This window comes from Pagrus pagrus, assembly GCF_965226575.1.
Source record: "Pagrus pagrus genome assembly, chromosome: 11".
Classification (NCBI taxonomy): domain Eukaryota; kingdom Metazoa; phylum Chordata; class Actinopteri; order Spariformes; family Sparidae; genus Pagrus; species Pagrus pagrus.
Window position 1 is genome coordinate 5,974,959 of NC_140195.1, and position 25,232 is coordinate 6,000,190.

A 25,232-nucleotide genomic window follows, 5' to 3' on the forward strand; every position below is an offset into this window, starting at 1 on the left:
GCATCCGGCCCTATAAGTCGCTGCCCTCAGTCTGGAGACTGGCTTGGCATATACAACAAAGAGAGACATGTCTGGGCTCTATTTAGTGCTCCGTGGTACAAGGCCCACCCACTCTGGCATGCATGTATTAATTTTACGAAAATGAGCTACATAACCCAAAAGTGTTCTTCCATGACATAAGTTCACCTGTTCATCCAGTTTCTCTATTTGTATCTATATTCGGAAACTTTGTGGAGACCTCCATTCCTACTTATATTTACCTTAATGTTGATTGTAGCTGACATATTGAAATAAAAGCTACGGCCTAACTCTGCAAGCTAATATTTGCCTGTTGTTATCAAGTGACTGTCAAAAAATTAATGTTAATTATTGATGGCTGACATGACCTGCCGCTGGCAACATTTGTCATTTTAACCGATGAGAGTCAGCAGTCAGCAAAATGTTCGCCCTGTCATGACAGAGAGCGTCGCTGCAAAATTAGCAGGCTGAGCTGAAGGAAACCGTAGGGTTCAGTACAGAAAGGACCAGAATTTGAGATAATTTATTTTAGTCGATGCTGATTTATTAAAATAGGCCCAAATCAGACCTATAATGATCATCAGCATTGGCTCAGGACATCTCTACATTAGAAATTTCTACATTATGCACTTTTATTACCAATAAACAAGACCAAGCCATGCTTACATCGTAGTGGTGCTTTGAGCTAAATGCTTCCATTTTACGGCGTTCACCAAATTACTTTAGTGTGCTAGCGACGTTTGCTAAACACAAGGTACAGCTGAGATTCAGGGAATGTCATTAAATATGCTGGTATTTGGTCATAAAGCAAAGTATTGAACAAGTTGAAATTTTGACCTGATGATGGTGCTGGATGAAAAATCAGAGGATGAAAGTTATTTGAATTCACCCTGGGGAGGACAAAAACATAAAAAATTAATATGAGAGGCCAACGTATATATATCAGCCGGCTGATATTATCGGCCGATATCACAGTTATATCCGTATCGGCATATATATTGTAGGATAAGCGCCAGTATAAAACGTTTTTTTGGAGATTAGATTGCAGAAAAAGATGCTCGGGAAATGTATTATTATTGAAAAATGTGAAATATATATACAGGCTTTATTACTCCCTAATATGAACATCAGCATCAGCCCCAAAAATGATAAATCAGTAAGGTTGTGTACCAACATTTCATGGCAATCCATCCAATAGCTGTTGAGATATTTTAGTCCAGACTAAACCAGTGGACTGAACAACAGACAGACCACCATCGTCCCTAGCATGACTGAAATGATTACAAAGTTGAGGCTACCCAGCAAAAGGCAGCTTTTATGTACCTGCTCATGGTACTCTACTCTACCCTGAAGGAGAGACTTGACTTTTTGTTGACCTCCCTGCTTGAACATGAACTGGTCGTTGCTGGGGCCATGCACCTGTGGAGCAGCTACTCACTATGCCCCGCTGCTGTCCACACGGCTGTAATTTGGTTCTGGTCCATCAGTTTTTATGATGAGTGTCAGACGAGAGCAAGATTAAGAAACGGGAGATAAAAGCTCTATATCAAAGTGCCTCAACACTTTGGCACTGGCATTGGCACACCTACAAGACATATATACTGGTGTTCTGTACCTGTATGGTTTGACTGAAGGCCAGTGTCAGCAGGCGCAACAGGTCATCAAAAGCACACGCTCTTCAAAATGCTCCAAAATATACTGTTCTCACAATATAAATATTTTTGGGGACGCCAGTCTAAAATAATCAGGACTTTTCTGCAGCCAGTAGTAAAAGCTTTAAGTGGTCAGCGTTGAGGGGTGTTCGGGGGATTTAACATATTCCTCCAACGTCTTCCCTAATTCTGGTTGACATCTTCTAGCGGAGGGATTGCATTGCACTGGCATCCGTCTGTGTCTGCTCCTTTTAAACACCATCCATGTGTGGCCAGAGCCGCGCTTGACAATGACGCAGAGTGATGCCCCCTCAAAAGCAGAGAGCGAGGGGATCTGTGATGAATCACGTCCCATGGAGGAAAAACGTGTTAAATAGTACTTGGACACTGCAGCATGATAATTTTCTATCACAGCAGCCTATAAGTATCTGACAAGCCCTATGCTGACTCGGCAGTCTGTTACAAAATGGCAGGCGTGCCCTTTATCTCGGTACATGTTTCACGGCAATTGGACAATCAGCCACTGCAGTGAAAATCCATAGTATTGATCGGCCTGTATCTTCTCTATAATTCTCCAGCAGGAAATCCCTGATGACAAATTATATCTGCACCAGTTTTTGATTGGTGCTTTGATGTAAGCGATCTCCAAGGGCAGACTGAGGAACTGGTTGAGGCTTTATTAACTCAGTCTAACCTGGCTCTTCCTCGTCTCACACCTGCCCAAAGCCAGACCTTCTGTCTGACGGTGCGACTGCAGGCGGTCGCTCAAAACTGCTTCGGCGACTCGGATTTTTACAGTACGGGCCACCCGACATCATCAGAGGCAGGAATGCAAGCGGGTTGTTCAGAGGGATAGCCGGCTGTGAAGGTGACTGTCTGCCTCATGTGTCTAGACTTGAAAAACACACACACACATGCCAGTGCAAGCGTGACACAATAAATCTCGAATCAGATAATCGCACAACTTTTTTCCTGTTTATTTCTAGATCGGGGGCAAAGTCATTGCTGTATTTCATTACAATTTACAATACCGCTGTTTTTACAAGTCTATCCCGAGCTCGTCGCTGCCTTTTATTGTGACTTTGTAAATTGTGCCGCAGTGTTAAGTTTCAATTTACAGTCAATGTAAGCGTCCATTTCACTCGAGCAGGTCGCACGCCGTTTCCCCCTGCTTCTGCCATAATGGCGCTGCTACAGTGGAGCTAGCCATCTCCTCCAATCTGCTGCTTATGAATGTAAAGCAAAGAGGTGGGAAAGGCAGCACCAGACAAATTAAATGTGATAGTGTTCTCTATTGATTCTAAACAAACACACATGCTCTTTCTCACTCTCTGCTTTCAGCACTTGATGTGTATAACGAGCCTTATCATTATGCACTATGTACTACTGGCTTTTTTTTTTCCCCCAGTTGATAACCCTGACCACAATGTACTGCTCAACACACTGGAGTGCACACATCAAGAGGCCTCTTCTAATCCTGCCGGGGTACTTAGCAGACATCAAAATTGGCGCAGAACTTTTCCGAAAATCCACTGTCATAAATCCGATGATTTTTGAAAGGAGAAGGGGAGAGAGAAAGCCCTTTATTGGAGAGTTGGGTGTGTGTGTGTGTGTGTGCGTGTGTGTGTGTGTGAGGGGGGTGGATAATGTTGGACATAATCCAGCCTCTGACAGAGGAGGAGGGGGAGCCAGCATCGTTTACAGAGAGGCATATGCTCCCTCCCTTCACACAGACATGAACTACAGCAAAGCAACCTTTTACCAGCCAGTCAGAGAAGGATAATCTTTCCCCTCGCAGCACAATGCAGGAGATTACATGGAGAACATGTCAGTCTGCACTGGATTTGCTAGACACTAGATCTCTTGTCCCTATCGATTTGCAGGCTGCTCATTCATGTTTTCACACGGGTCTCACAGGCATAGAGGCCAAAAGCATATGGTTGGGGAAGCAGCCATTCTTCTCTTTCTGCTCTCTCGCCCTCTTTGTGTGATGTGATTGGGCGCTTCGGTTTGTGTGTGTGTGTGTGTGTGCGTGCGCGCGCTTCACGTTGCACCAGCATTTGCACATACATGATCGCAACGGTGTCAATGTAACACCTGCTCCCGGGAAATGGGTTTTGTAATCACAGGACAAGTTAACCTCGACACCACAGACTGCAGATGTTGTAATCCCTGGTGCTATTCTGTCGCTGTTGATTTGCTTCGGCGCAAGCACAATCATCGCCCTCATTTTAGGGGTTATAGTTTTCCCTAAAGCTTTGCATTATTAATCAATTATTACATTGCACGCCCTAACACAAATAACAGAAGCTGCTTTAGTTTACACACTGCTGGACCCAGGTGGTTGGGACTTTATCATGAACAGGCTTCTTCCCTGTGTGTTTTTTTTTCGTAATGCATCACAGCAATTTCACTGGTGGAAACAAAGCTCCTTTGTTGTTAAGTAAAGCGGCTCAAGGAAGCATAGCTCCTTGGTTTATTGAACACATATGTGCCTAAACACCTCCACCACTTTGACAAGTTAGCAAAGCATCCCCTGACATGGTTGCCTGTAAATTGCTTGTTCCATAATGGAGCTATTAAAAGCGAAGCAGAAAAAAGGAGCGAACAGTAAACTCCTAAAGTAAGAGAACTCCACACACTTACTTATAATAGTCTAAAATATTACCATGACGACTTCACTTGAGAGATTTCTGCTGTACTGTTTAATAAAATGAAAACTCTTAATGTTATTGCGAGACACTTTGTTGAAACTTTCCTGCAGAGAAGTTACAACAAAGTGAAGCGGCAAAGAAAGTGGCCCTGAATGACAAAAGCCCTCCATATTTTATGCACCTTTGAAGAGGGCAGATTAAGGCCCACAGCAGCAGACTTTGACAGAGGAGTCCAGTGGACTCACAATGCCCATTTTAAGGAGCAGAAAACAAGAAGTCCTCACTCATGCGTTTCTTAGTGATCAATATGCTAACTCGGGGAATGCTAAAATCGAGGCGGATGCTTGGCAAAGATGGATAGATTTGCACCGTCCGTGAAATGTCACTGATTCAGTGGAGGATGTCACCTCAGGATCGCTCGGCTGTGTGATAAGCCTGACACATCAGCTTGGGGTGGAAAGTGGCGTGGCGCCACTCTCTCGCTCTCTTTTCCTGTCAGAGCAGACGGATGACAACGACCACCACCGCTGCGGGTCCGGTGGGACCCAGGTAAAAATGAACGCAATTAAAAAATGGATGAGTTGCAATCTGTGGAGAAAAGTCAATGTGTGAGGTTTCGGGTGGTTAGCGACTGAGTGGTCACAGAAAAATAAAATCATTAATTTCAAGTGAGTGTTGTCAATCTAGATTTGATAGAAACACTCTGAGCAGCAAAAAGTTGGAGTTTCTCATTTGTTTTAGATTATTTTGTTATCTAAGAGCGCGTGTTTACTTGCACAGAGTTATCAAATCTCAGCTTGTTAAATTGCTGTAACATACGCACCTTTACACAGTAGGACAGGTCCACATCCCCTGTGATATATTCAGACTGACATACATCACTTTCATTTCCCGCACATCAGACACTCCTTGCTGGAGATTTCACTGATAATGGGAACAAAGCTCTGTCATTTTCCATAGATAATGTAATTGCCATAGGGAATGAAGCCATAAAGAAGGCAATAAAGGTTTTAATTTTACTGCCTTCTTCCAGAATTTGACCCTTTGTGATGCCCATATTTCCTTATGCCCAGAGGCAGGCGCTCTGAGACTCCTCTCTCTATTTGTTCAAGATCAAAGGTCCGTCCAACAACAAGAAGCACTGACAGGCTGCTTTGGCATATGTTGGGCCCATCTATTGGACCATGGGGAAGGTGAGAGAGTGAGAGCCTTCTTGCTTACTATTTTCCTCATCACTCTGTCAGAGAGGCTCGTCTCGGGAGACTTTGGCCTGTTTGTGTGGTCAAAACAAGAGAGTCACACATGGGGGAAAACAGCAATCACCAGACTGATACTTCAGGCTGACCTGCAGCTTGACCTACTGTCAAATTCCCCACCTTGTTCCGTTCTGATGCTCCCTTTTGGCTGATTTTGACTGATTGGTTTTGTTTTGTTTTGCCTTTTGTTGCTCCTCCGATGCTACAGTCTTCCCCCCGTTCACTTCTAAGCAGCGGGGATCATATCTCATATTGTATCCCAAAGACTTTGATTGTAATCCTGTTGCTTTGTGAAGGAAAAAAAACACCAGAAGCTGACAGAAGACAAAGCACCATCCACCCACAGGATCCCGGGTAACTAATAGCCCAGGTCAGAATCTGTCCTTTTATTTATAATCCTCAACAGCATGAAATATGAAGGGGTAGATTGAGATGCATAACTTCACCCCCTTTTTTTGAAGCAGGAAGCCCTCAGACACCAAAAATGATGAAATGCTTTGGCTGAGAGGTAAACTATTAATAGACTCCTCCACCTGAAACTGTCACTGTGATCCCTGCTCTACAGCCCTGCATCCACACCAGGAGCACCTTTCAGGGACCTGTGAAGGGCTGCTGAGAAGGACTATCACATATGCTGAGGTGCACACAGCACCTACTGTACAGAGGGCATGTTTACCCAGAGACCAATACGTTTCATAATTGATAGAAGCGCGCATGTGTCAGTAGCTTGATGACGCGAAAGCAAAGTTTGCACATATTTCATATTGAGCTGATTCTGGGTGTATAACTGCAAATCTGTTACAAAAGCCCAAAGTGTTGTTGAGTCAAACAGAGGATGATAGTAAAAACAGGCACGCCTGCATTTTTCATGGCCAACTAATTAGCCATTTCCCCTAAGAAGCACAATAAGAGCTCTTGTGTGTGTCACTGCCGTCTGCTGCGCATAATGAATAAAACGCTCATTTTAAATATTTTGGGGACAACTTTCAGGATGTAAATCAGCCAGCAGTGAAGTTATGTCAGAGGAAAAGTCACTGCCGGTAGCAACCGCATTCCACAAATGATCATTTATTACCCAACACTATTTTTAAGGGGGAAAATGGCAGCCTCCCTTTGTCAAATCTAACAAGGGAATAGCTTTCAGGTGCTTATACCACTATAACTCATCTCGGTGACCTTTTGAGCAGGAATTAGGGCACTTTCATCCTTGCTCAGGTGCTTGTTGGAGTCCATTAGCATTTTTAAAAAGTGCTACGGAGTATAAAGAAAAACAGGAAATCTTTCATTAATAGACCTAGTGAACTTTAGCATGTTGGGTAAATTATGAAAAATGACCTGATGAAGGGATGATAATGGCATTGCTGGAGACTTTACTTTAAAGCAACTAATGACCGAAAAAAAGTTGAATTGTGTGGCTTTATTTCATAACACTGTCTCTGTCGTCGCTCACTGTTTCATATCGAGGGTAAAAATCCATGACGACTTCGAGCACACGTTGCAATCATGAGTTCATATTTCTTTGTTTCGAATGTTCAGTTCGTCCTTTATCATTATTCTCAGATTCAACATGCTCCTCCTTCAGGGAAATTACATAGCCAACCACCTAATCCCAGTCGTGGTGAGTGCTATTCCACGCTAGCAGACCAAATTAAACATCTGACTGAGATTGCCGAGAGAGAGACAGGACGCACACGTCTTGTAACCCATTCTCTATTTTTGAAGCTTCTAAATAATTCATAGATAAAACAAAACACAACAAATACCTTGAGACGTGTGCTACCCAGTAAGTTAATCCCACAAAATGAAATAGAACTTTATCTTGCAGCTCAAATTGAAGCAATACCGTGATATTAAAGTGTGAAAGAGAACACAAACACTGCAACAAATTACAAAATGCCAGGGGGACCAACAACAGTATTACAGAGGACGACCAAATACCATTTCATTTGAGAGTGTGGGACATGCAGTTTAATACTATCGTTATTGTCAGTAAATTGCAACATGCAAGCTAGTTGGAGTCATCACCACCAGTGTCATATATCAAATCATGAGGTAGCTGTGTGATCAACATGGGTAATTCACGGTCAGAAATATCATGCAAGCCCAGCAAAATTATGATTATAGTGAGGACAAAAAAAATCAGCAGCTCCAAGTTTTGTTTCCAGCCAACCATGAAAGGCTCCCCAGAATCCTAATGTGCCAGATTGTGTTGAGATGTCATACCTTCTGCTGTCTGCTGCTCGTCTAGTGTTACCAGATTCCCTGTGATCAAAAGCATTAATCTAAAAAAAGGGGGATATCTGAGTGCAAATATCATCTTTATACGGCCATTACTTATTAATCTTTATGTTCATTCCGGGGCCACTAAGTCATGTCACCTGGATGTCCTCTGAAAGCAAACGGCCCGACACGGTGTATTGAATTACACGTTCTCCTATTTACTGGAAAAGCAGGTCTTGGAGATAACAAGAAAGGTGATATTTACTGTAGCCTGCAGCAGTGTGATGTGCCCTGCCAAATCACAGCGCAGGTGCGTCGACATGCTCCTCCATGTTGGGAAGAGGATGAGACAGTGTCGGGGATGCACGGCGGAGATGTATTTACAAGCGTGAACACTTACATACATACAGAATACAGTTATTTCTTGTACCTGAAGATCGGCGTCTAGTAGTGATGGTTTAAGTGCCCTTTACAGAGGTCAAGGTGGGACTTAGCTTCTTTTTCTTTTTCCTATGCTTTTCTGTAAAGGCAGATTTTTCAGTTTTCCAGTTTAGTCATGGTGACAAACACTGCTTATGCTCTTCTAATTCTGTCAGACAGTATACTGTGGCGGCTGTTGAGGGGTTACTTTTCCCAGGAAAGAAGCTGCTGAAACAGCAAATAAAGTAAACAAAGCAGTCTCAGAGAATTTGATGAAACCAACACAAACTGAAATGCACATAAGGTCCTCTGAATGCAAATAATAATGATGTCTTTATGTCTCCGTAATAAATGTTAATGGTCACATTTTAAGGGAAAGTCACTAAAATCTGGCCCTGGAGACAAAACTGAACCCAATTATTTGTTTAAATTATTGAGACTATTGGAACAAATGGATGAAATTATGATTGGAAACAAGTCATTTCACGGGGGTTGTGATGCTCAAAAAAATGGATCCACTATTTTACAGCCATTTCCTTCACAATGTAATCTTATGAGGAAAACTGTTTTTGGGCCCCGGTGCATCACGTGACATTGTAATTGCAATGGCCACTGCGAAAACTGGTTTCAACTGGTTTCAAAGTCATTTTTGCATTTCCAATGGCAAAAGCTGTGTGTTAACCCTCTGATGAGGTACTGAGCACAATGACCCAGGACTTAAAGATGGAGCTAGAAACACTGCAGTCAGTCGATCGGTCAACAAATGCATAACTTTTTGGGCAACAAAGGAATCAATGCACAAACCATCGTGCAGCCTGCAGCCTTTTCTCAAACAAAGCTCGTCTCCTTGTTGCAATAAACAGCATATATTAGTTTAGACATTTGTCAACGATTGTCTGGTTCCAGCCACTCAACTGTGAGGATTTACTGCGTTTTTCTATTTCATATGACAGTAATTTAATGTTTGTGGGTTTTTGACTGTTTGTTGGACACAACAAGCACTTTGAAGCCATCACTTCAGGCAATTTCCCTATTCTCTGACATTCCCTGACCATACATTTAATCCGTTAATCAAAGAAATACAGCGCAGATTAAGGAATAATGAAAATAATCGCTGGTTGCAGGCTTACGCCAGATGTTCGGGAATCTTTGCTGTGGCTCAGAAGGATTTCAGCTTTGGTTTTGATTGCTGTCAGATTGTAGCGATGATAAAAAAAATCACATATCACTGAAAAGAAATGTACTTCTCTGATTTAATACAGAAAGCACATCACTTACGTTTTGAGGACAGCTTGTTCATTAAAAAAATCAGTGTTTTAATGAGCTGGTTTTACTGTAGCTTAAATGACTATTCATCAGTATGGAAAGCAGCAAATTAAAGTTTATCTTTTAGTTCCTATATATACATGACTTATGATACAACGACCTCTGTTGCATCAATTAATTACTTTGTGGCAACATGTTACCGTGGAAGATTTAGAGGCAGCATATGAACGAGAACACTTTATGGTTAATAAAGTGTTTTGATCATCATATATAGGACTTGGGAAACAGGTGCAGATGAAACAACTGGAACACATGGTGGAAGCCAGAAGCTCAGCACACCTGTTCCCTTCCTGCTAAACAGCCTCGCAGTGGATCGTCTCTGGAGCACAAAATAACTTCCATCTCACACACACAGCACACATTTCTCCAATTCTAATAGCACGGAGATGGAGAACAGACATTTGTCCCTTTTAGGGGCCAATAGCAATGGTGATAAATGAAAGCAGGACTCTTTCTCTATGCTGCTGGAAGATCTTAATGCATTTTCCTCTGGTCTGTGTAGACAGAGCACTCCACAGGGAGGGAGGGGAGGATAAGTAACTATAGGAGGTGGTAATGGTGTTGGTATCGGCTGGTGTTGTTTGCCCTAGCTGTATTGAAGCGATGGTCCCTGAGGAGCCTGGCACAGGGAGCTGGGTTTGTCAACCTTGTCTGAGGGACTTAATATGAAAACAACACTAATGAGAACCATTTCCATTGCTCTGTTTATTTTCAGAGATGCATTGAGCGGGGCATACACACGGCTCAGTGATCGCACGTTGCATTGCATTCATTATGGGGCCCTGGATGGGCTACTGATACATTACACACAAACACACTTATAATTGCATTTTTTTTATTGTTCAGTGCTACTTTTAATGCTGCACTGAAGCAAAATGGGCTCCATCTGACCAAGCGCAATCGTGAGGTTATGCATGCGGCTGGCGTCTTTTATCTTTTTAGAAATTCTGACAAAAAAAGCTAAAAATCTGACATATTTAATAAAGAACCAACTGAAGCAAAAAGACTATATCTAAACCCATATTGTAGATTCTATAGTATCTGAAGAGGTTCTCTCTTCATCAATAAATGACAAGCTTCAGCAGACAAGTACCATTTCCTCAAGCAAAATGAATCCTCCCGCGTCCATCTATTCACTCACAGACATGCCATTTTGAAAATCTCTCTAAAGTGACATTACTCTAGAGATTGAAACCACTATTTCATTGAGCAGAAAATTGCTATTGAATTTGGAGCTGAATAATTGGAAGCCATGTTCCAATGCAACCCGCAGAAAAGGTAGAGTTATGTTTTACTGTCACACTCAAACCAATGACATTCTGAAGCTGAGCGGCACAAATGGTATGGGTATTGTTGGACGGGACATTGCTCTCCTTTGTACATGAGCCATATCAAGCAAGGGAGTTGGTAGGCAATTTGAAAAGGATGCAATTCACTTTGATTTGATAGAAGGCCACGAATGGTACAGAAAATAATATCAGCATTTTAAGGCTACAAGCATTCAGCTGTGTGGTTACATTTGCTGTAATTGTCGACGCGTGGAGTACAGATCTATTTCCAAAATATTTGCTACCCTGAAATGTACTATACTTATACACTTACAAACGTGCAGGAACATTTGCTTTGTGCAATGTATGAAAGCAAATGAAATTTTCACATGTATCTAAATAATATGTGAGACAGCCTTGTCTATACATATATGGATAATTTTCTATATAACGTCTCCTCCGTTTGAAAAAAAATTCTGTTTTACAAAATATCTCTGTACACACGAGAACGTAAATATGATTCCTGGTGTTCAAACAAGCCAGTAGGTGGCAATTAGGGTTGGGCCGATGAGTGATGCCATTGTCCATTGTCCTGTGTGTGTAACAAGGCGAGACCTGTTGGCGTTTGTGACATGTGGGAGGGAATATAAAAAGAAGTTTGTTGTTGCTCAGTGTGCTAACATCATATCTCCATGTCCATGTTCGTTATTTTCTTATTAAACCAGCCCAGTTTGGCGAACACAAGACGCTCGTTAGATTGGTGGCGGCTGTGTTTCTTTTCTGGGGTCCCCCGTTAGTGTGTTTCTTTCTATCGTGCCTTTGTTTTTTGCGGTTTCTTCTGAACGCGGCAAGTTACAGATATGTGCTGTGGAGATGAAGACCCTTTTAAACCCGGCACGGGGACGTTTCACTGCTGACATCGTCACATGCCAAACTCAGTAGACATCGGCCAACCCTCGTGGCAATAAAGTCTATGTCACGGTACGTCAAACACCAGAGAAGAACAGTCTGAGCATGTCTAATGAGCGTATACTGTTTACATAAAATGTTTCAAAGTTAAGCTGTGAACTTGTAAATGAGAACTGTCAGTGCTAACAAAGAACTTATATTGGTGCTAATCAAATGTTAACGAACTGGTAGTCCGCCATTGTTGTTGTTTCAGGCTCGTGCTCATTACACAAAACAACAATGGGCATGCGTAAAAAGAAATGATCAATCATTTGATTCTAACACTGATAGACAGTAAAATCAGCACTTAAATGGCCTTTTTAAGGATATTTGCATGTGAACAAGAGGCCAAAACACACAGGAAAATGTTTTGCAAAACATCTGTAGGTGTGTGTACAAGGACTTTATTATAACAATGTTAAAGGCGTCTTTACAAAATCATCATTTACAAAAACAGCCACCATTTAAGAAAAAGAATAACTGCTTCAGTGGCTCTTTATCTGTTTGCTGTATTTCTTGTGTTGAGGCTGGTGGCACTGCCTCTCTCTCCCTCTCTCTCCCTGCCCCTCCCTTCATCCAGTGATCGTTTTGTGAACCCGTTAGCCTGTCATTGGTTTAGAGACTCCAAATGACCCTGTGTTTCTGCAGAAGACTCATTCATCCCCTCCCTCTCCCTCCCCAGGCCACTGGCAATACTGATGACCACCAGAAAGACACACACACACGCACGGACACACATGCTCCTTACATTAGCGCATGCACGCACACACTCGCACGCACACACTGCTGGCTGCTGCGGTTTGCTGGTGTAATGTGCTTTGTTGTGTGAAGGTATCAATCAGAGGGGAGCAGATTATTAGAGTGTCTGAAAGAGATCAAACAATGTTGCCGTCTGCACCCACACATGGCTGATTTACAGGCAGGCTGATAAAGTACTGCAGCTCTCTGTCAGGGGCTACATGACGGCTCGCCGCGCTCTTAGGATAAATTATTGCAGAGGCCCGCGGTAATGTCTCTCCACCTAGCAACCAGCCGCCCCAGCCGCTGCCAGGGGAGCCCTGCCTCGTCTGCCATAATGGCACTGTGTCCGGGGTCAGCAGTTACTGTATCGTAGCAGGGTGGGAGGGATATATACACACACATATATACACACACGCTTGAATGCATCCGCGTGCACGCCTGCGCACCGTTTCTCGTTTGTCTCTACACCTGCCATTGGAAGCAATGCCAAAAGACACTCAGGGATGACTGCAGGAGGACTGAGTGGACACAGGGGAGGTGCTGATGTCTCGCTACAATTTTGCAGGAGAGCAACATTTTGAAAAACTGACGCCAAGGTTCCAAACAAGACAGTGCTCAGAGGAGGAGGGGACGCCATTATAAAAAAATAAGGCTTGGCAAAAACATTACAGAAAACCATTTGTAACACTAAGTCTGATCCCACTTATGTGATCGGCCGAGAGGCAATTCTACAGACACATTCTTTCATACTAAGCTGTCTCCAAGTGTCTCTGTCCTTGTGTCAGTCTCGGCCTGCACGAAAACAACCACAGCCTGATTGATAAGAGCCTAATAGGGACATTTCTATATACTGCTGTTTATATGACAAAACAGAGTCTATTTGATCCACTTCCCAAAACAAGTCTACACATTCTGAGCTGTGCTTTCGCAGACAGCGACAGAGATAGATACATAGATAGATAGGCAGAAATCAAAATGAATAAGTCACCACCCCGAAGTGGATTTCACTTACAGATGATGCATAACTATTTCATATCCCGCTGAGTTCTGGGCCCTTTATTTACTCAGGATGGCATTTCTTTCCTGTACACTGAGCAAGGTCAGAGAAAGTAGAAATCACCCTGGAAATTGGCAGGGAAGACACAGGGCTGCAAAAAGAGTGCAGAAAAACTATACTGAGATGCTAAAAGATAGATGCTGTCGATTGAGTGTAATGAATATTTTACTGAGGCTTTCTCCATTAGAGCTTTTCAACGCTATCTTTCTATATAAAAAAGATGGAATGCAAGAAATAAAAACAAAAACAAATAAAAAATACATCTTTTTCTAGAAGTAAGGTGCTCCACAGTCAGGAGTTCAGAAACTGGCTTTGGCAAGCCGTCTGCCATTTCAGTAGGGACTGGGTGATCGCCTTCTCCCTGCCCCCTCCCCTGTGTTATCTCGCTCAAAGCAGTGCCATCCCTCCATTGTAATAATGCCGCTTCCCGGCAGCCCTTGGAATGACCTTTCTTTAATTAACTGCATCTTGATGAGCAGATCTACATAGAATGTGAAGGTTAATTAATGAAGTATCACTGCTTAGTCTTAAAACCATCACCTAGCGGATGACAGCCTGCCCACCACTCTCAATTTTACCCCCCGATCTCATTAGCAATGGTAGGCCAATGGACAGCTCTGCTCTGGCCAGTGGATCTCAAGTAAATTGTATCAAAGACAGGCCGCTTGATATCCTTCATATGGCTACGTAAGACCATATTCTGACTATACACTTTGAATAATATATGAGAAACGCACACAACTACACACACACATTCTTGCATCACATAATGTGTTCATGTTTTTTTCTCTGAGGTATGAATGTAGTCAGCAACCCCATAAATAATTCAAATGAAGGTAAAATAATATTTCAATTAAGATCCATGTAATCTGTTTCCTGCAAACAAATACATGATGCATGGTGATGGATAATTCTTGTATTATTGCACAGTTTCATCTTGATAAGCTTTCGGTTTCCGTGTGATTTCATTTCAGGGCGCATTTCAGCGTCGCTTATCATCGCAATTTGGAAAGAAGATCCACATTAGCGAATGTTGCCCAACTACTAAAAGTGTCTCCGTGTGGCAGCTAGAGCTGGTAAAAGATGGGACGATGATGATCCAGGGTCTATGGTTACAGCACATTTCCCAAAACTGGCTGTGCTCACGCAGCTTTTTGTCTATCTATAATCTATCACAGTCGAGGACGAGGCGAGCCATCACCTCAGTATGCACAGCACTTAGAGCACAGACACTAGGTGGACATGTGACATCATCCATCACCATGGATGCTAGTTTTTGTTGCTGTTGATTGCAAGGTTTCCCTCCTGGGTATCGCAGGCCAGGCGAGCCACCTGGGCTCATTTACCTTCCCACCTGGCCTGGACATTGGAAAAATTAAACTGAAAGTATGCAAGATTACTATCCTGGACCGGGCTTTCTGGCTCCTCTCCTGTTGAATGGGTGCCTCGGTCAAAAGGGGGATGATTTTAGGATTTATTCAGATTTAGCATCCAATTCAATATTGTGCTGTTCTGTCATTATCCTGCTACACATCAGCTTGTAGGCATTGAATGCAGCTACACTGACACCTGACAACTTCACTGAGTGACTCTGCTGCAGCATATACAGATGTGCATGCAGATCTCCATCAGGAAACACTGTTTTCTCTTTATCGGTATTTCTCGGCTCTGAGAGTAATGACAGAGGCTCCCCGAGTAACCTTGCTTCAGCCCTAAAGTCAAAACATTAATGCATGGCTTGACTTCGGGTAGCAGTGGAGGCACAAAACAACTTCCACGAGACAGCCGGGTTTGACAAGCGCTTGTTTATCCTTTTTATCCAATATCTGCAGAATAAAAAATAAAATATGACGGATATACCGTGGCCATCTGGATACAGCGAAGCCAAAAGCAAAGCTACCAGTCTCTATTTGTGTCTGTTAGCACTACAAAGTTATTGATTCTTATCATTTAGCACTACAACCTTTTGACAGCAGACACAGCCAAGTATGTAAAAGCTGACATGGCTGACTTCATGACAAGCTAACAAAGAGTGATACCCCCCTGCTGTCTCTCATTGCTGTCTGTGTATTTATAGAATAGAATTCAATAAAATACAATAGAATAACATTTTCTCTTCTAGTGCTACATCTATACCTTATTTATATTCAGAATGACAATGATTTCTAAGCCTCATTTACGGATCCCAGTCATGAAGAAAGACGGAGTGAAATTCCATTTTGTTTCTCATAAATTGTTAAGATTTTGTCGGCGTAAACTCGACCCCTAATTGGTGTAGCTTTTTGCTACCACTGATACGCTGTCACGGCGTCACTGATGACTGTCAGGTAAACTTTTTTATATAGAAGTATTTCTCCATTGAAGCGTCTATCTGATTTCCCTTTCAGCACCTCGAATGACACCCCACTAAAAGCTGGCACAATACGCTTCCCGCACACAACGCTGTCACCAAAGACAACTCGGGAGAAGCGAGTGTTTTGAGAGTTTGAAACAAAATAGCTGGTGCAGCATTTCCCCATTTCCGTCTGAAATCCTTGACACCAGAGGATTTACAGTGAAGTGAAGTGAGGTGGGTGCTGTATGGAACGAGCTGTGGGGGCTGAGTTAGCTGGGGCGGGCGGGGATGAGTGGGGGGGGTCCTCGCTACACTCATGCTGACAGGGATCCTCCCTGTAGCGCATGCTTTTTTTTCCATTAGTTCCTTACTCACTCTCTTGCCCTCCAGACCCGCAGAGTGAGGAAGATTTAAGTGGCCAGTCAAGTGAAATCCCCAAGGTTTGGCAGGTGTGAGGTCTGGCTTCATTATCTACAGACACCTCTGTCCAATTATGAGCCTTTCTCCCTCTGTGACGATGATGATGCCGCCGTGTGAGTGCAGGTGTGTGCAGGTCTGTGTGTGTGTGTGAATAAGACAGCCTCATTGTTATCCGTCTAACTATCAAGATTCCCTCCTCCATCATGACATCACTGACAATTTCACACAAAAAACATCCCTGTGCACACACACATTTGCGCACACACATCTTTTGTTTAGATTCAGCTCCGTAGATCTGTCTCAACCCAGACTCCTCAGTGCATGTATTCATTCCCTGCTCTGTTCTACTTTACACCTGAAACCTACTTCTAATAATGTTAATGGTCAGTCCCCACCCAGCGACCATAATTAGGACTCGCGATGAAGAAACGCGAGGAGCCGCAATAAATTACACACACAACCATCCTGCGATCAAAAGTCTCACTGGTTTTGATGCATCTCCACGGCTTCTCCATTTTGCTGACCCACTGGTTCCAAAATGTCAGCGACTACAAACTGGAGCACTGCCTTGGAAGCTGCTACAAACAAGCATTAGGTCTCTTTCTTCAGCCTGATTTTGGACACCCCCTGCTGACTCTACAGCAAAGTACAAGGCACCTACAGCACCTTCCTCCCAAAGCCACTGATAATACTTCAGTCTTTATAGAAATGCACTTTTAATTAGGAGACTAGAAAGCAATTTTTTCCAACTCTAACATTAAAATTTTATATTCTTGCCTGCATTAATATGCATGCAAGCTTCTGTATCAGCAAAAACGTAATCCTTAACTATAGCAGAAAATTGTATACAACATTAAAAAAAGCGGTTGCAATTTTGTCTTCGTTTAAATCTGCATGTTTCTGAGGGTTGAATGCTCTCCTCCCAAAGCTACGGCCTGCTATTGTCTATGGAGCCACATGTACCCTCTAGTCTCTGGTTAGCCTGCACTCATCTGCAGCCCTATCATCTGCATCAGTTGGCAGATACAAAGAGCATAGCGCTGTTTTGCGTGTGAGCATGTGCGCCTTTTGTGTGTAGCACTGCTGCACTTGGTCGTGCGCGCAGGCCTGTCCGTGTGTGTACACCGTCTTTTTATATGATAAAGTGGGAGTGTTGGAGGCATCTGATGGTTCCCAGACTTTGGCTCTGTTTTATCTGATGCTGAGATGGCAGCTGTTGACCAAAGGAATTCATACATGTGTGTATAATTTGTCTTATGGCTCAAAACAAACCCGGTACTCCGGACATCTTTTACCCATTCAATTTGACATGACACAAACAGGAGGTTGCTATGTGTGTTTGGTTTCTGAGTTGCTTGATTATAATTGCAGGGCGCTCTATAAATAGTCAAGACCGAAAAATCTAAGCGCATTACGCAGTATTTTCTCAAAACTGTATGTGTAACAAACTATCAACACACTTGAACCGATGTGGGCTGAAGCATGTTGCAGCAAAGCTTTGAACTCACCATTTTATTTGCTTCCTCTTAATGATAATAATCTTAGGACTGGCAGCGGCAAATGAGCCTCCCCTGAACCGCAAAAGGAAAAAAATGACATGAATTAATAATGAGCAAAATTACTCAAACTCTGCACACCACGACCTGCCGCAGCACGGTGAGCAACGGGCCCTAAGGTGACAAAGCTAGATAAATATTTTATTTCTAAATATGATTTTGGGGTCCTGAGCCTGCTGTCTGACAATCCTGCACAGGTTATTGCAGCACATGGCGGAACCATTAAGCTAAAAGGAGACTTGGAATCCGTCTGTGGCTCTTGTCTGGACTCAGAGATCAGGTTTGTGTGTAGCAGCCAGCTTCTGAGGCTTGCGTCTTGCCAGTGGAGTGAGTCGACGGTGTTCTTTGGGTGCCCTCAGGTGGAAGCCTGGTATAATTGCTGTTGACAACCTACAAGTCATTGTGCAATTAAAGCATCTGCCGCTCCTGTGTGGCAGCGGGCTGTGATGCCTTGTGACAGCTCGTAGCCATTAAGCAACTGTAAGCAGCTGGCGTGCCTCGGTGGGGGAAAATAATGTGACAGAGGCACTCCCCCCTATTGTTGCCCTTGTCTCATTGGGGAAAAGAGGGACATTACATCACTCACTGAATTCTCGGGCGTCTGAATTGGAAAGGGGCACGTCTACAAATTAGAATTGGCAGAGCTGGATGTCCAAATGATACTTTGTTTCTGAGTACAACAGATGAAAAAGAGCTTATTGTTTTAAAAGATACAGGAACTGTGGCGAAACGTAGCACAAAGTGTACTTTAGAGCTGCAAAGATCAGTCGCCTAATTGATTAGTCGATGAAAAGAAAATTAATTGCCAACTATTTTGATACTCGATTAAAGGCTTTAGTCATTTTTCAAGCAAAAATGTCAAACATCTGCCGGGAATAGCTTCCTAAATGTAAGGATATGCTGCTTTGTCCTTGTCATTTATGATAGTAAATGAAGAGTTTGGGTTTTGGACTGTTAAAACAGGCAATTTGAAGACGTCACTTTGGGCTCTGAGAAACTGCGATGAGCATTTCTCCCAATTTTTGACATTTTAGACTCAACAATTAATCAATTAATCATGAAAATAAAATAATAGATTAAAATAGATTAATCAATAATTAAAGTAATCATTAGTTGCAGCTCTTGTACACTTTGGCATTGCTGTAAATTAGAGCTTAAGCAATTAGTCAACTGATTGATAAGTCAGTGGACATGAACTTAATTGGCAAGAATTTTGATTGTTGCTCAATTTTAAGCAAAATTGGCTAAACTTGAGGGGTTTAAGCTTTTTAAATGTCAAGATTTCTTGGCTTTTCTTTTCTTTCTATGATAGTTAACTGAATATCACTGGGCTGTGGACTTTTTCATTCAAAAAACGCCATCTGAATACATCAACTTGCCTTCTAGAAAAGGATGTCGGGCATTCTACACTATTTTCTGACATTTAAGAGACCAAATGAATAATCAATTAATTGAGAAAAAAACTTTTGTTACAGTCCTTCAGGGAATATCTGTAATGATGTACCTAATGGCACAGATAAAGCCTCATAGTGGAGTGACTAAACTGCTCAATCACAAGACTTGCTCGTTGAAGAGGGGGGCGAAATTCTGTGAAAAACCAGATTTACAATTTTTTTGATTGTAAAAATGAAGTCTAGATCAAAGTAGAGCGCATACTGGCCTGTTCTCCACTGCTGGTGGGGGGGGGCTGACATAAGTCTTTCTTTAATTAACCCATCCCTGAGTCATTTGTCTGTCTCAAGTGAATGTGGTCCTTGATGTACGTTTAACTGTACTGAGTTGGCGGGGGATTTATGTGCATACGATTTGCACGGTCTTCGGTCAGATCTAATTATTTATTTACTTATCTCTTTTTCATGTCTCTTCTTCTTCGGGACCGAGTCATCAATTTTCAAAATGCCTTAAGAACACAGTACTTTCCTACAAATATGACATAAACTGTTACCATACATTTATCTGAATCTACGGGGACAATCCTGTCAGAATCAAATTCAAAGACAGCAGTAATCAACTAGTCAGATTCATGTGGGCAGGCCCTGCAGTGTGTGTGAGCGTGCCTGTGACTGTGTGTGTGTGTGTGTGTGTGTGTGTGTGTCTGTGACTGTGTGTTTGTGTGTGTGTGTGTGTGCGCACCTCCTGTCTGTCTCAAGGATTTGCTGTTTCAGCAGGGAAGGAATCAGTCCTGTGCCTTTGCCATGCAGGAAAGTCAGCGTAAGGAAATTCCTGAGCTTCACAGTGGCAATCAGGCAGTTAAGGACCTGCCAGTGAAAATGGAGCTGTATGTCAGTCACTTTCATGGCTTATTCACACTAGCACAACTGCTCTGGCATAAAAAAAAAAAGAGGCATTCTCATTCACTCACCTCCACAACCCAGTAAATTGCCCTTACTTGAAAGATGGTGGAGTGTGTGTATATTTAATTTAAGTGCCCTACAACAACTGCTACATCTGAAAACCTACCTCTCATACAGAGAAATGCTCTGTGAAGCTGCTGCAGGTGCCACAGGGAGTGCTAAGGCTATATCCTGAAATGTGCTAATGTTGCACACAAGGCCTAGGCTAGTAACTCTCCAACTGATATTGGACTGGTAGGCTAACGTCGTTTAGAATCACATATTTATATATTTTAACAAACTAAAAGTGTATCTATAGCTACATGTTAGCCTATTGTGGGCCACATTACTGGACCTCCAGGACGACAGGTGGCAGTAAAGATGGCGGTCTTGCTAGTCTTTTTTTTAGAAACGAAGAAAACACGGTAATAGTTTAGCTAAATATTTTAAAATCGTCCAAACTTATGTCACTCCCGGCCAAATGTTGTACGTTTACATATAAATGTTTCTATCAGTAGGACTTTTGTTCTTTTTAAAAGAGTTATAAAAGATTTCGACAACTAAAGTGTCCCACTCACAACAATGGTAATGCTGCATTCAAGTACAAATGGATATCCTGGTTCACTGCAATTATTTACTAGATAACTGGCCCTTAATAAATGATGATATTATTATATCATCATAATTTATAACTTATTGAATCAAGACAGTTTAAGGCAGCTTAATACACTGGCAGAATACAGAGGGAGAGGATAAAACTCCCGATTAGTAGTTGATGTTTTGATTAGTTGACCTTACAAATGACAAACAATATACTTGACAGTTAAAAGAAAAAACAAAAGATAAAAACATGAAATCTAACAGCAACATTAAGTGTGAAAAATTAGTTTACAGTAACAAAAAACGCCCCTTTTATCGCAGTAACTACATGCTCAGTTGTGGTAATTTAGATTTGTCCCATACTTCTAAACGCATCATATGACGTCACGTTGACGGAACGCATGCTTGTCCCGCTGCCGCAAACCCCACGTAGCATGTCGCAAAACCGATGTTTGGTGTTGTTAGAGAAGTAAACTGTCATTGCCATTGATATCCAGACCGCAATAGACTCCACTGTCTAAAATATGTTTTAGTTTTGTTAAATGTATCTCCACTCGAGCCGGCACAGCCTAACAACAAGATGGACGTCCCTGTAGGCTTGTAGGAGCCGGGAGATGAGCTGAGCTGCAGCAAAACAAGCTCGAAAAATGGCAACATACAACGCCGAAGGTAAAGGAAAACAGTCGTGAACGAGATCCCTTCCTAGACGATACCTCTGACGTTTTATTAATGAGTCTGCGTGGTAATAATGCATCCTCTTGTTGGTTTCACGTTCAAACAACTTCCTGTTGAAATCATGGGTGTCTGTTTTGTGTTTTGTGCCTTCTGAAGTCGCTGCAGGACACTCTGTTGTGGTGGAGGTGAGCCCAGATATTCACATCTGCGGCTTCTGCAAGCAGCAGTATAATAATTTTGAGGTCTTTCTCGCCCATAAGCAAAATGGATGCTCCCTCCCCAGCTCTGACCCATCAGCCACCACTGCAACAACAGCTCTCACAGGTTAAAACACCACATATTGTTGTCAGCCTGCATGCACAATTGATTTACAGTCTGCTTTTTGTCCCTTGACTACATGTCATGTTCTTGTCCTGCACAGATTCCAGCGCCGAGTTTGTTTTCGAGGAAACCTACCAGACCTGTGTTATGAGAGGTGTCAAAAAGATTCTGACCAAAGCACAGAAAACACCTTCCAAAAAATTAAAACCTTCCCTGACTTCAAAGAGACACACCTGCTGTTTCTCAGGTTGGTGCCTCTCGCCGTTTATGACTTTAACACATTCCTTCCTTTTTTGCAGCCGAGCGAGGAGAGAGCTGTACTTCCTGCCGGTCAAGTCCCGTGTTATTAACTTTTATTTATTTAGATGAGCTTTCTGCAAGCACGCAGGCTGCACACACCTTGTAAAAGCACATTTCTGTCGATCTGCAGGTTGCACTTTTAAGACACAGTATGGTCAAAAAGACATGGAGCGGCACCTCAAAACCCACACCGGTAAGTCAGGACCGTCTGCATGGTGATTGATTTTCTGTGTCTATGTCAGACACTGACACCGAGTTGTTTTCCAGGTGAGAAGCCGTTCGAGTGTGAGCTGTGCCACAAGCGCTTCAGTCGACGGGACAAGCTCAACGTGCACAGCCGCTCGCACACGGGGGAGAAGCCGCACAAGTGTAAACACTGTCCCTATGCAGCAGCTGACAGCAGCAGTCTGAAGAAGCACCTGCGTATCCACTACGATGAGCGGCCCTTCAAATGCCAGATCTGTCCTTACGCCAGCCGCAACTCCAGCCAACTCATCGTTCACCTCCGCTCGCACACTGGTGGGTGATCAGAGGTTGTCAGCAACTTATGGGATGATGGTTTTTTTCTCGGCTGCATTGACAGACGGTCATTTTCTGTTTTTCTCTTTCCATTTATTTCCAAGGGGATGCACCTTTCCAGTGCCAACAGTGCGACGCAAAGTTCAAAATCAACTCGGACCTGAAGAGGCACATCCGGATTCACTCCGGCGAAAAGCCATACAAGTGTGACCTTTGTGACTACCGCTGCGCCATGAAAGGCAACCTGAAGTCTCACAATAAGATCAAACACAGCACCGAGAACTCCTTCCACTGCGTGCACTGTGACTTCCAGTGTGCCAACAAGACTGCCCTGCGGCAACACTCGCGAGAACACCAGCCCACTCAGCCCATCCAGTGTTCCAAGTGCACTTACTCGTGCTCCAGCAAGGGGGCGCTCAAAGTCCACGAGAGGATCCACTCGGAGGAGCGCCCCTTCAAATGTGACTTCTGCAACTTTTCCTCCAAGCAGCGCAGCAACCTCATCATCCACAAAAAGAAGTGCCACTCGGATACGCCGGAAAAGGGCAACGTTGTGAAAGGTGGCAGAGGTGGAGGGAAAAGCAGAGGGAGTGACTCCCCGAAGCCGGTGGACTCCAGGTATCGGGCCAAGCTAGATGCAGCTCGGGCTTTCTGCTGTGACTCGTGTGACGCTTGCTTTGTGAGGGAGGACTCCCTGCGCAGTCACAAGAAGCAACACAGAGACACTCAGAACGTGTTGCAGCTCCAGCTCTCCGGCCCGGCTGATGCAGTCAACTTGGTTCCTATGGCGACATCACAGAGCACCACCCAGCTGGAAATTCCCATCACATCTGACTCAATGGCTCCTTACAGCAGTGCACAGCTCAAAATCATTGTATCTCACCCCCTCGGCCAGGAGAACTCTTTAATTCCAGCTGGTGTGGACAGTCAGAACAAGACCAGCATGGTTCTACTAAGCCCAGAAAGCCAGGACATGGTAGTCAACTCCATGATCCAACAGGTCAACCTGTTAGCGCCTATGCAACCTCTTGTGTCCTCCCAGACTGCAGAAGCGACCCTTGAACCCCACACGGTCCTGCTGACGCAGCTCAACCCGGACGACACCAACAACCCGCTCCACCAGGCCCTGCTGCAGACAGCCATAACCACTCAGGACTCCAGCAGCGGCTCGCAGACCTTCATCACAACCTGCTCCGAGCTGGAGGGTCTCAACGCCTTGATCCAGGAGGGTGGCACCGAGGTGACAGTAGTGACAGAAGGCAACGGCGCCATGGTGACCGCAGCCGCGCCCGACATGGTGTGCGGTCCGTCGGAGGACATGTCCAAGCCAGCAGGGCCAGTCGCGGTGGAGGAGAGTGCCTTACCCAGCGAGGAAAACGCGTTGCTGGTGCCAAACATCAGCCTGGGCGGCCAGAATGTGGTCATCCACGGCGTTCCCCTGATAGTGACCACTCAGCCGCAGCAGAGCGCGATAGAGCAGCTCTCTCCTCACACACTATACGCAGACTCACACACACTGTAGGGCATCCCACAACGAGCGGAGGGTTCGGTGTGTTCTGAAAAATGGAAAGACTGTAACTGCATCATAAGCTATTTCTTTGCCAGCAAGAACTCGTAGGCCGTTAACAGCTAGCAGCTTCTGTTTCCTGGCAACTTAATCATTAACCACTGTAGTAACAATAATGTTGACTCTGGAGACATATTTGTTTTCAGATTTTAGAATAATTTATTGTCGTAGCGCGGTAGCTCGATCCAGAAAGTGTTGTCGTGTTTAACATTGAATAACTTTTTTGAATGTGAGAAGTTGAGCATTGGGTCATAATTTCATAAACTCTATTTTCAAAGTGTCATTTTTGGAAGGCATCAAAAATCAAGATAAACCTAATTTCCAAATAAATTATTGATTTAAAATAAGGTTTATTTTCATGAGAGGAATCTTCAGAAGAGGAATAAAGTCTGAAACAAAAGGACGTGGATGTCTCTGTGCTGTGGATTTCTCCAGTTTGTCCATCAGGTGGCAGCAGAGTGGTAAGATTAGAGGCTGAGTGGTGCTGTCTTGTGTTGCCTCTACATATTCTCTAAGTGAAGCCTTTTATTAAATTAATATTTTCAGGTCCTGATTCAGAAGTAGACATCAGTTGTGGAAAACATTAGACTGCATATCAAGGTCTTACTTTCTAAAAGCCAAGTTGCTTTCAATAGATTTTTTTTTTTCTTCAATAAATGGCCTGTTTTGCTTGTGGCTATCTATTATTGTGGCCATTTTTTTACACTCAGACTTCAGCACTTAGTATTAGCAGAGACTGAAGGCTGCAGCGAGTCGCCTATGAACAGTTGGCCATTGATTTCTTTCCTCGTCCCTCAGCGCTAATGGCTTGACTGATGCAGACGCCTACATTTTCTCTGGCTCAGCGTGGCCACAAAACTCTGATGACTCTCAGAGTTGGTTTGCGTTTGAAAAAGGGGAACTGTCCTCAGCCGGAAAAGGAAATGGCACTCACAGTCGATAGTAAAACAATATTAAGACTGTGACACTTTTGTTCTTGAACATTTAGAATATTATTTATTAGATGTGGTGATCACTCATCTTTTACATTATATATGTATTACATT

General features: G+C 43.3%; 2 protein-coding genes across 5 annotated transcripts in view; one reads left to right on the plus strand and one right to left on the minus strand.

The window, feature by feature from the left end:
* The window catches only part of tshz2 (teashirt zinc finger homeobox 2), a 107,279-nt gene extending 86,594 nt beyond the window's left edge, over positions 1 to 20,685 (minus strand). The window contains exons 1-3 of one of the 2 annotated variants that reach the window (XM_084366019.1): positions 20,332 to 20,685; positions 20,005 to 20,129; positions 17,824 to 17,886 (exon numbers count right to left, since the gene is read on the minus strand). The gene's annotated coding sequence lies outside the window, so the exon portion shown is untranslated. The other variant, XM_084366020.1, reaches the window with a different exon arrangement.
* Positions 20,686 to 21,241: 556 nt separating this feature from the next.
* On the plus strand, positions 21,242 to 24,589 carry zfp64 (zinc finger protein 64 homolog (mouse)). Of its 3 annotated transcripts, XM_084366022.1 has the most exons (7): positions 21,242 to 21,473; positions 21,636 to 21,664; positions 21,740 to 21,803; positions 21,901 to 22,047; positions 22,231 to 22,293; positions 22,368 to 22,619; positions 22,724 to 24,589. In XM_084366022.1, the coding sequence occupies exons 1-7, from the start codon at positions 21,452 to 21,454 to the stop codon at positions 24,139 to 24,141; spliced, it is 1,995 nt and encodes a 664-aa protein (XP_084222148.1). In that variant the 5' UTR covers positions 21,242 to 21,451; the 3' UTR covers positions 24,142 to 24,589. The 3 variants fall into 3 exon arrangements, with proteins under 3 accessions (XP_084222148.1, XP_084222147.1, XP_084222149.1); XM_084366021.1 differs by having other exon boundaries at positions 21,636 to 21,803; XM_084366023.1 differs by lacking the exon at positions 21,636 to 21,664.
* The last annotated feature ends 643 nt before the right edge of the window (positions 24,590 to 25,232 follow it).

Excerpts from the sequence above, each read along its gene's own strand:
- zfp64 (XM_084366021.1), top strand. The coding sequence starts at position 21,452 with ATGGCAACATACAACGCCGAAG. Across the intron at positions 21,474-21,635 it reads GGCAACATACAACGCCGAAG|TCGCTGCAGGACACTCTGTT; the intron begins GTAAAGGAAAAC and ends TGCCTTCTGAAG. Across the intron at positions 22,294-22,367 it reads GCACCTCAAAACCCACACCG|GTGAGAAGCCGTTCGAGTGT; the intron begins GTAAGTCAGGAC and ends GTTGTTTTCCAG.